This window comes from Crocuta crocuta, unplaced genomic scaffold (assembly GCF_008692635.1).
Source record: "Crocuta crocuta isolate KB4526 unplaced genomic scaffold, BGI_CrCroc_1.0 scaffold167, whole genome shotgun sequence".
Classification (NCBI taxonomy): domain Eukaryota; kingdom Metazoa; phylum Chordata; class Mammalia; order Carnivora; family Hyaenidae; genus Crocuta; species Crocuta crocuta.
Window position 1 is genome coordinate 7,206,542 of NW_027532406.1, and position 9,972 is coordinate 7,216,513.

The window sequence follows — 9,972 nt, forward strand, 5'->3', positions numbered from 1 at the left end:
GAAGACAAAAACGGAGCCCCATTTTCATGAAGTATCTCTGTTTTTCTGGCTCAGCCACTGTCTTAACAATTGCTGATCTCACTAGGTAAGAGCTTAAGTTTCCCAAACTTAACCTAGTGTCATGTGACCATGTGGGGTTTTTGGGTTTTTTTGTTTTTTCCTTTTAAATGAGAAAAAGTTAGCTTTATCTCTACACCTCTGACCCTTGATTAGTGTGGCTCTTCCTAGTTTAAACGTCGTGTTTGGGCTGCTTAATTGCAGCAGATTTCTGCCTATTGTTAAATGCTTTAGATTTTCCACATTCTTCTGCTCCCCTAAGAGTTTGCGAAGAGTGAAGGGAAGCGGTCAGTGTCTCAGATGAACCCCGCCGCCATGTGGACGAAAACGTTTGCACGTGGCTCGCACCCTTTGGCAAAGCGGCCCCAGTGCGCCTGCGAAGCCCCGGGGTGAGAGGCCGGTGGTCCGACCGGTGACTGGCCTCGGGCTCCTCACGCGGGAGGTGCCCTTCACGCTCCTCTTCCTTCTCCTTTCGGTCTGGCTGAAGGCGAGGAGGTCTGGAGAGGGCAGGTTTCCCTCCTACCGGTTGCAGGCCCGGCGGCCCCCCGCCCCACTCCCGGCGCNCGCCGCCGCCATGGGTAAGGGGAGCGGACTGAGAGCGGACCCTGGGCTCTCCGTCCTAGGCTGAAGGACGCGGCCGGGCGAGGAGGACTGGTGGTGATGGGCACTGAGGCCTCGGGTCGCAACTGGGGCCCGAGTCAGGGCTTGGGCCTGGGCGGGGACAGCCGGGGACTAGGGGGCGCCGGGATCGCCATGGCAACGCGCGGCCGCCCCTCGTTCCCTCATGACCCCACCCGGGTTCTAGGGCTTAATGGCCGAGGGCTCGTTGTCTGACGACTTCCAAGGGACGAAGACAGGGTCGACCGGGGGGCCGCTCCCGGGTCGGTGGAACAGCCGCGGACTGGCGATGACTTTTCAGGTTTGGGGGTGGCGGAGGGAAGATGCGTCTCGGGTTTTAGCCTGGGTGCCCGACGCCGAGGGCGGGAGAGGTGCAGCGATGCCGCGCAGGACCTCTGGTGAGCCCTCCGCTGGGGACCTGGGGCGCCCCGAGCCCTTTGGGCAGCCTTATTGCGGGGAGGAAGGGAGGCAGGGAAGGGGCTCTGAGCCTGGGCGAGATGCGGAGACTGGCCCTTGGCCTTGTCGGGGCTGCGACTAGCAGGACACATCTGCGAGCCCGGGCGGGGCGCGGTCGGCGTGTAAACGCTCCCGGGAGATGAAGCTGCGGGCGCCGAGCAGGGACCTGCTTCGGAGCAGCTGTAAAGGCGCCTTTTGTCTGCTTGTCGCTTCGCAAGTTACGGATCGTGATCCGCACTGTTAAGGAAAATGAGAATTGGTTACAGATTATGAAACATCAAGTGGTTTCGCCCCGCCCCCCCTCGAAAAATGTGGGAATCATACCACGATGCAGATTTAAGGAATGATGTGTGTGCAGATTTTCCACCAGTTAGCTTGGTCCTAGCAGTTGTGGGTGTTTTGCATTTTTAGTTGCTTAGAATTCCGAGTCAGGCTTCACCCATAGCTCAGAACTCGAATACTGGATCATTGGGAACTTGGACTTTTGTTCAGTAGAGGAAAAACGGACACTTGGTTCACTTGGACTAGTAGATTTGCCAAGATTATGAAAGGTTATACTAAGTGCTTTCGTTTTACTGCACTTCATTTTGTCATCTGTGTTGGCTGAAAATAGTCCTGCCAGTCACAACAGTGGTGAGAGTAGGGGTAAATCTGAATTTCTCCCATCCAAGTACTAACCAGGCCCGACCCTGCTTAGCTTCCGAGATCAGACGAGATCGGGCGCGTTCAGGGTGGTATGGCTGTAGACAAATCTGAATTTCTAAATTAAGAATAAAATTTGTGGGAAAGGAAAAAATAGGTTTTTGTGAATTGAAAATATCAATTAAAAATAATTTTTAAAAAATGTATGTTAACTTAGTTTTTGACTGAATCAGCTATGTGAAAGGGCAGGAAACTTAAATATGAAACAAGACTCCGCTTTTATTTCCTCTGGGAAAATCAAGGAGTCATGAAATACAGAACTACAGTTGTAGTGAAAAAAACAAGATGAAAAGAGGGCTAAAATGAATGAAAGAATTGAATGGCTTCGCCTGTATCCCCTTATTTGTCTGGTTTTTATTTACCTGTCATATTTATAAATGATACTTAAGTTGTAATTGCCTTTTATTGCCAGTTTATTCTGAACATTTTTTGCCTTGAGATTCATCCTTGGACCTGCTGCCCACCTTTTGCAGAATATGTTGTCTATTACTCAATTCTTAGCTCCACAAGTCATTAAAAACAAAACAAAACTCATTCTCCCTGAAGAGGTATCACAAAAAGTAAAATAAAACCAGAAAATAACCAATTTGCATGATCTTGAGAATAATCCAAAAACTATGTCTAGGGTGGGCATGGTAATGTTCTATGGTGTGTGTGAGAGAGACATAAAAGAGAAGGCGTAGGTTAGGAAGACTAATTTGTCAAGCTAAGAAAAACAGAGCATTGTTTGTTTTGCAGTGGAATGAAAGGGTTTATATATTTTTCATTGTCATGCCTTGCAAATGATGTTGGACTCCTTTCTTGTGCTTTCAGCTACAAAAGACCCCACAGCTGTAGAGAGAGCAAACTTGTTAAACATGGCTAAATTGAGTATCAAAGGACTCATTGAATCTGCTCTGAGCTTTGGCCGCACTTTGGATTCTGACTATCCCCCTTTGCAGCAGTTCTTTGTTGTTATGGAACATTGTCTGAAACACGGTCTTAAAGGTATCATGAGACTAAAAAAAACCTAACTTTAGAATCCCCTTGTTCCATCTTTTTTTTTCCCCCTTGTTCCATCTTAAACATCTTTAAAAATGTGATATTTGTTGATGCCATAATTATTGTTACTTTACACTTGAAAAATACTGGGTGGGTTGGTTTTGGGAGAAAACAGGCTACTACTTTATGTTTTCTAATAAGTTGTCTTCAGAAATATCAACTTAGGGGCACCTGGGTGTCTCATTTGGTTAAGCATCTGACTCTGGATTTTGGCTCAGGTCATGATCTCATGGTTCATGAGATCGAGCCCTCCACCTTGGAGCCTGTGTGGGATTTTCTCTCTACCTCTCTGTCTGTCCTTGCTGTCTGTCCCTGCCCTGCTCATTTCTCTCTCAAAATAAATAAAAACAACAACAAGGAAATGCCTACTTAGTGTTTTGTAAAAACATTTCTCATTTTTTTTCAATGTATTCTGTAGTGATTTCTGTTTTCTAGAACAATTTTAGGTTTAAAACAATGTTAAAAAATTTTTAAGCTTAGTTATTCCAATATGAAGTCTTATTACTAGTTTCAGCCCTCTTGAACAAATACATTAAAATAGTTGATTATTGGGGCACCTGGGTGGCTGAGTCGGTTGAGTCCCAGTTAGGCTCTGGTCATGATCTTGCGGTTCCTGGATTTGAGCCCCATGTAGGGCTCTCTGCTGATAGCTCAGAGCCTGGAGCTTGATTCTGATTCTGTCTCCCTTGTCTCTGCCTCTCCCCCCACTCATGCTCTGTCTGTCTCTCTCAAAAATAAATATTAAAATTTTTTTAAGGGGCACCTGGGTGGCTCAGTCGGTTAAGCATCCAACTTTGACTCAGGTCATGATCTCATGGTTTGTGGGTTCGAGCTCTGCGTCGGGCTCTGTGCTGACAGCTAGCTCAGAGCCTGGAACCTGCTTCGGATTCTGTGTCTCCCTCTCTCTCTGACCCTCCCCTGCTCACGCTGTCTCTATCTCTCTCTCAAAAATAAATAAAACATTTTTAAAAATTAAAAAAAAATAAGTTGATTGCTGAAATATAAACATCCTTGACACCTTGGAAGATATTTAGAATGATTTTCTTCTGGAATGGGTTATTGTAGAAATGTGAGTGTTCTCTGGAAATGATGGTAATCATGGATATTATATTCTTCTACACAATTGAATTTATTGTTACTTGTGAAATTTTTATATTTAGTTACTTAATATACATTGTGTAATAACTATTCTTTTACTTATTGTAATAACAATTGTTGGTAGTTTTGGTCTCTGGTTCTTTTGATCAACTGTGTAGAGGGGCTTTGTGAGTAAGATTTTATACAGAACTGACTATTATAATGCAAAAGAAGCTTGGTTCCCTGTTGGTATACTAGGAACCTGATTAAATTAGTAAGGTCTAGAAGTTCTGACTAAGGTACATGAAAGTGAGGATCAATGTAAACAGCAAAAGAGAAGATTTACATAAACATGGTTTTAATAAAATATACTTCAAATTGAGAAGAAGACTTGGCATCCAAGTACTGATTTCTTTTTTTAATTAAAAATTTTTATTGGTATATAATTAACATATTATTTTCAGGCATACAACATTATGATTTGATTTTTTTTTAAATTTTATGTCTTTTTATTTTAGTTTGAGAGACAGAGACAGTGAGTGACTCACAGATTGAGTGGGGGAGGGGCAGAGAGAGAGAGGGAGACACAGAATCCGAAGCAGGCTCCAGGCTCTGAGCTCTCAGCACAGAGACCGATGCCGGGCTTTAACCCACGAACCGCGAGATCATGACCTGAGACGAAGTCGGAGGCTCAACTGACTGAGCCACCCAGGTGCCCTTTGATTTTTTTTTTTAAATGTATTGTGAACTGACCACCACAATAAGTCTAGTTGATATCTATCACCATACATAGTTACAAGTTTTTTTCTTTTCATGAACTTTTAAGATTTACTCTCTTAGCAGCTTTCAAATATAAAACACAGTATTATTATTATGATAGTCATCATGCTGTGCATTACACCCTTATGACTTATTTTATATCTGAAAGTGTATACCTTATGACTGCCTTTACCCATTTCCTCTACCCCCACCCTCTGCCACTGGCAACCACCAATCTATTCAGTTTTTTATTTTTTATTTATTTATTTTTTTTTAGATTCCCCTTTTTCTTTAATTGAGGATGTAGTAAATTTTTTCAAAGTTTACTTATTTTGAGAGAGAGTGAGTGTGCATGCAGGTGCATGCAGGGGGAGGGACAGAGAGAGAGGGAGAGAGAAAGGCTTCATCTCACAAAATGAGATCATGACCTGAACGGAAATCAGGAGTTGAATGCTCAAACCACTGAGCCACCCAGGTGCTCTGAAGACAAAGCAATTCTTAAAAATTTCATAAACAGGGGCGCCTGGGTGGCTCAGTCAGTGGAGCGTCCGACTTTGGCTCAGGTCATGATCTCACAGTTCATGGGTTCAAGCCCCATGTCGGGCTCTGTGCTGACAGGCAGCTCAGAGCCTGGAGCCTGTTTCAGATTCTGTGTCTCCCTCTCTCTCTGACCCTCCCTGTTCATGCTGTCTCTCTCTCTGTCTCTCTCTCTCTCTCTCAGAAATAAATAAAACATAAAAAATTAAAAAAAAATTTCATGAACAATAGGGAAATCTCTTTTTGTACAGGAATCAAACAACATAGAAGCACATAGAGCAAAAACTGTTTCGGTCATACTCTTCCTTGTCATTCTTTGAGCTCTTTTCTGTTTTATTTTCTTTTACTATATAGAGGATTATGCTGTAAGTATTATTCTGTGACTTTGTTTTAAAAAATTGATTTGGAGATCTTTCCATTTAGATAGAGATCCTGGGTCAAAGGATATAGGCAGCTGGCCTCTATGAAGCCTTCACTGATTTACCAAACATCAGTGGATGTTAAGTGTTTGTTTCTCCATATTTTTATCTACTCTTGATATTATCAGTCTCTAAATACTTCTGTCAGTACATCAAGAAGTCACCAATCTGATCTAACACATTAAGGTTTTTTTTCAGTTTTTTAAAAAACGTGTGTTTAGTTTTGAGAGAGAGAGACAGAACACAAGTGAGGGAGGGTCAGAGAGAGAGGGAGACCTAGAATCCGAAGCAGGCTCCAGGCTCTGAACTAGCTGTCAGCACAGAGCCCGATGCTCAGACCCACAAATTGTGAGATCATGACCTGAGTCAAAGTTGGATGCTTAACCGACTGAGCCACCCAGGTGCCCCTTTAATTTGCTTTTTGACAAACTTTTATCTAAAAAAAAATAGCAGTGACCACAACTTTTATTTTCTCCCATGTTGCAGAAATGGAATTTGCAGAATGATGGCCAAATAGTTAAATTTTAAATTCTTCTTCTTTTTTTAAAATAATTTATTTATTTTTGAGAGAGAAAGCACAAGCACACACATGTAAGCAAGTGGGGGAGGGGCAGAGAGAGAGGGAGAGCGAGGATCCCAAGTAGGTCCTACTGTCAGTGCAGGCCCATCATGGAACATGAGATCATGATCTGGGCTGAAATCAAGAGTCTGATGCTTAAACCCATCCAGGTACATCTAAAGTCAATAAGTTGAATTTATTTTCTTTTACTTTACAAAATATTATTAGCATGTCTGTTAACAGTTATGAATCTATTTTGTGCTGATTGATTTTTACCCCTAAAGGAAAAATTGCTTATCTTGGTTATTGTCCTTGGGTGGTGCATATGATAAGCACCCTTAATCTGCAAGAGATCTGGTCAGTACTAAGAAAGAAACCTACAGTGATTTCATGGTTTTATATTATCCAGTTCTCACAACTTTTCATGTTAAAAGTAAAGTAACTACTTATTTGTCCTTGGTTTATTTAGTAAACTGATAAAGATCAGTTTGGCAGTTTGGCGGCTAGGGCTGCCAAGCTTCTTTATTTTGGTACTGGTAAAGAATAAGCCCAGTTGTTTTTTTACCTCAATTAGCTGCCTGCATATTTCTGATAGGGAAGAATGGCCAAGATGCATATTTCTGAGAAGGAAAAATATCAGGATCTTGATGAATAGGTTCCTGATCAAGAAAGAGGGCTGTGTGGTGATAAGAGAGGAAAGGTTTCTGAATAATTGTATATTAAGTTAGGAATGTTGAAACTAAATAGTTAAAAGGAAGTTATTACAATTTTGTATGTTGAAGTTGTATGCATTTATATACTTTTTTTTTCAGTAAGAAAATCATTTTTGAGTTATAACAAAACTATCTGGGGTCCCTTGGAACTGGTGGAGAAGCTATACCCAGAAGCAGAGGAAATAGGAGCCAGTGTCCGGGATTTACCCGGTCTCAAGTAAGTAATGTTATTACTTGTTCATTTCTGACCACAGAAGAATATTTACTGTTTCTTAAAAGTAACTTACACTCTATTATCTTCTCTCAGCTGTAAGTAGCCTTCTTCCATTCTCTTCTAATAAAAGTCTATTCTTTCTTTATGGCTTAGCTCAAATTTCATTTCCTTTATGAGTTGTCTCTTAACCTCTTCATTCTTTTTATGTTTATTTATTTTTGAGACAGAGAGACATAGTATGAGTGTCTCATACTATGAGTGGTGTGGGGCAGAGAGAAAGGGGGAGACAAAGAATCCAAAGCAGGCCCCAGTGCAGGGCTCGAACTCACGAACCGTGAGATCATAACCTGAGCCAAAGTCAGATGCTTACCGACTGAGCCACCCAGGTGCCCCTATTTTTATTCTTTTTTATTTATTTATTATTATTATTTTTGTAAGTAAACTCTATACCCAGTGTGGGGCTCAAACTCATGATGCTGAGATCAAGAGTCACATGCTGTACCGACTGAGCTAGACAGGTGCCACCCAAACCTAGTTTTTAGGGTTAAATAGCAAGTGATGTTCACATTTGTTTGATGTTTCTTATAATGGTATATTAGGGATAGTGATTTTTAGCAAAGATAGAAGAAAAAGGGAATTACAAGTCTCAAAAAGAGAAATATAAGCAGGGGTGCCTTGCTGGCTTAGTCAGAAGAGCATGAGACTCTTGATCTCACGGTTGTGAGTAGTTCAAGCCCCACATTGGGTGTAGAGATTACTTAAAAATAAAATCTTAGGGGCGCCTGGGTGGCTCTGTTGGTTAAGCGTACGACTTCGGCTCAGGTCATGATCTCGCGGTTTGTGGGTTCGAGCCCAACGTCAAGCTCTGTGCTGGCAGCTAGCTCAGATTCTGGACCCTGCTTCAGATTCTGTGTTTCCCTCTCTCTCTCTCTGACCCTCCACTGCTCATGCTGTCTCTCTCTTTCTCAGAAATAAATAAAAACATTAAAAAAAAATAAAAATCTTAAAAGAGAGAGGAATACAATATTTGGTAATTTTAATATGAAAATACATGTTCATATGGTTTTTAAAAAGCCTAACTCTAGAAAAGTAAAAAATGTTTTCTGAAGAATGGTATTCATTAAAATGCTAAACCATAAAAAGCTCATTAGTTGTTTGTAGTGAAGATTAACTTTCCTCCCATAATAGCTGCGAAAACAATCTTTGTATAAGAAAACATAAAAGTGTGAATGGTATCTTTCTTTTTAAGAAACCATACATATTCTGTAAAAGTTACTTTCACTCTTACTAAATGATAGAACTTGGATAATATGTGTGAGATTGAGTTTTTTAGATAACAAGATAGAGAAACTTTTGAAAAATAACAAGCAGCCTGATGATTTCTCTCTAATTACCAGCTTGGTGCCTTCTTAGCTTTTTTATGATTTTTAAAATTCAGATATGATGTCAGTTACTTTTTAAAAATATTTACTTTTGAGAGACAGAGAGCGTGTGTGCAGGGGAGGGGCAGAGAGAGTTTCAAGCAGAGTCCTCACTGTCAGTGCAGAGCTGGATATGAGCCTTGAACTCCTGAACCCTGAGATTGTGACCTAAGCTGAAATCAAGAATCAGACGCTCAACTGACTGAGCCACCCAGGTGCTGCATAATGTCAGTTATTTTTTGAAGACATTATACTGCCTTATTTGATGCATTTTGTATATTCATCTCTTTTTTTTTATTATTACTATTTTTTAAATAACCTGTACACCCAGTGCGGCTCTTGAACTACCTGTAGTGACTAAGCCAGCCAGGCGTCCCTTGCATATTCATCTTTATGGGGTTAGGTCTGTTTGGACAAAATATTTCTTGTAGAAATAGCCTCACTGTTCAGAGTCCTTCCTTCCAAGGCATAACATGTTACCTAGATGTCCTGCAAGGTGCAGGTTTACCATAGAGACTTAAATAGCTCCCAGGTATTGGTATCGGTTTGCATGCTCAAAGAGCTAGGTTAAAACTGTAGAAACAAAGATGAAACCATGATAAATTAAAGTTTTTCTTTATTAACATGTACCTTAACAGAGAGAAAATATGTAGTGTATTATACCATAAGGGTTGGGCCTGTTTTCTGACCAGTGGTTTTGCTTTTTAGGACTCCCCTGGGTCGTGCAAGAGCATGGCTTCGATTAGCCCTCATGCAAAAAAAAATGGCCGATTACCTGCGTTGCTTAATTATTCAAAGGGATCTCCTAAGGTTAGTACCATTAAATTATGTTTGTTTTCATTTAAAATATTTCATTTATATCCTGTTTTCCAAAAAGAATTACAGATGTGGTACAAAAGGAGACATATATAATAAGATGGTATAAAATAAAAGAAGAGCAACATGAGAGAGGAGATCATGGTAAGGGCATAACATGGATGAGGAGCTAGCCTATAAAATGAATAGCATAAGCTTTGTTTTGGCCAATAGGAAGGAAATTTATTTATATGTTATATTTGTAAGTTAGTTTCACTGTTTTTCTAAATTACAGTTAATTCTAAGAATAAAAATTTATGTTGGGATTTGGAGCTTTAATTCAAGAAGTTTCTTTTTAGACCCTAAGCACCTGCTTCACCTGTGTTGTGGGCACTTTTTAAGCTGTCAGTTTAAATTGAAGGTCAGATGTTTTTAAGCAGACTTTCAAAAATTCAAAGTAAGGTAATCATTTGTTAAAGAGAGCAGCCCATGGCTGTCCCTCTGTTTGCACTTCTTCTCTTGGAGAGCCTCTTTGAAGTTTTGGAGATTCTGGTCATTTCTTTTTTAATGTTTATTTATTTTGAGAGGGAGAAAGAGACTGTGT

The 9,972-nt window shown here is 40.7% G+C and overlaps 1 protein-coding gene across 7 annotated transcripts in view; it reads left to right on the top strand.

The window, feature by feature from the left end:
* The first annotated feature begins 627 nt into the window (after positions 1-627).
* The window catches only part of RUFY2 (RUN and FYVE domain containing 2), a 45,128-nt gene continuing 35,783 nt past the window's right edge, over positions 628-9,972 (top strand). For 6 of the 7 annotated variants that reach the window (XM_077778677.1, XM_077778680.1, XM_077778681.1 and 3 more), the window contains exons 1-4: positions 702-1,073; positions 2,647-2,820; positions 7,038-7,155; positions 9,282-9,383. In XM_077778677.1, coding sequence (XP_077634803.1) covers positions 869-1,073; positions 2,647-2,820; positions 7,038-7,155; positions 9,282-9,383 — 599 coding nt within the window. In that variant the 5' untranslated portion in view covers positions 702-868. Of the gene's footprint in view, positions 636-701; positions 1,074-2,646; positions 2,821-7,037; positions 7,156-9,281; positions 9,384-9,972 lie in introns of those variants that run through there. The other variant, XM_077778679.1, reaches the window with a different exon arrangement.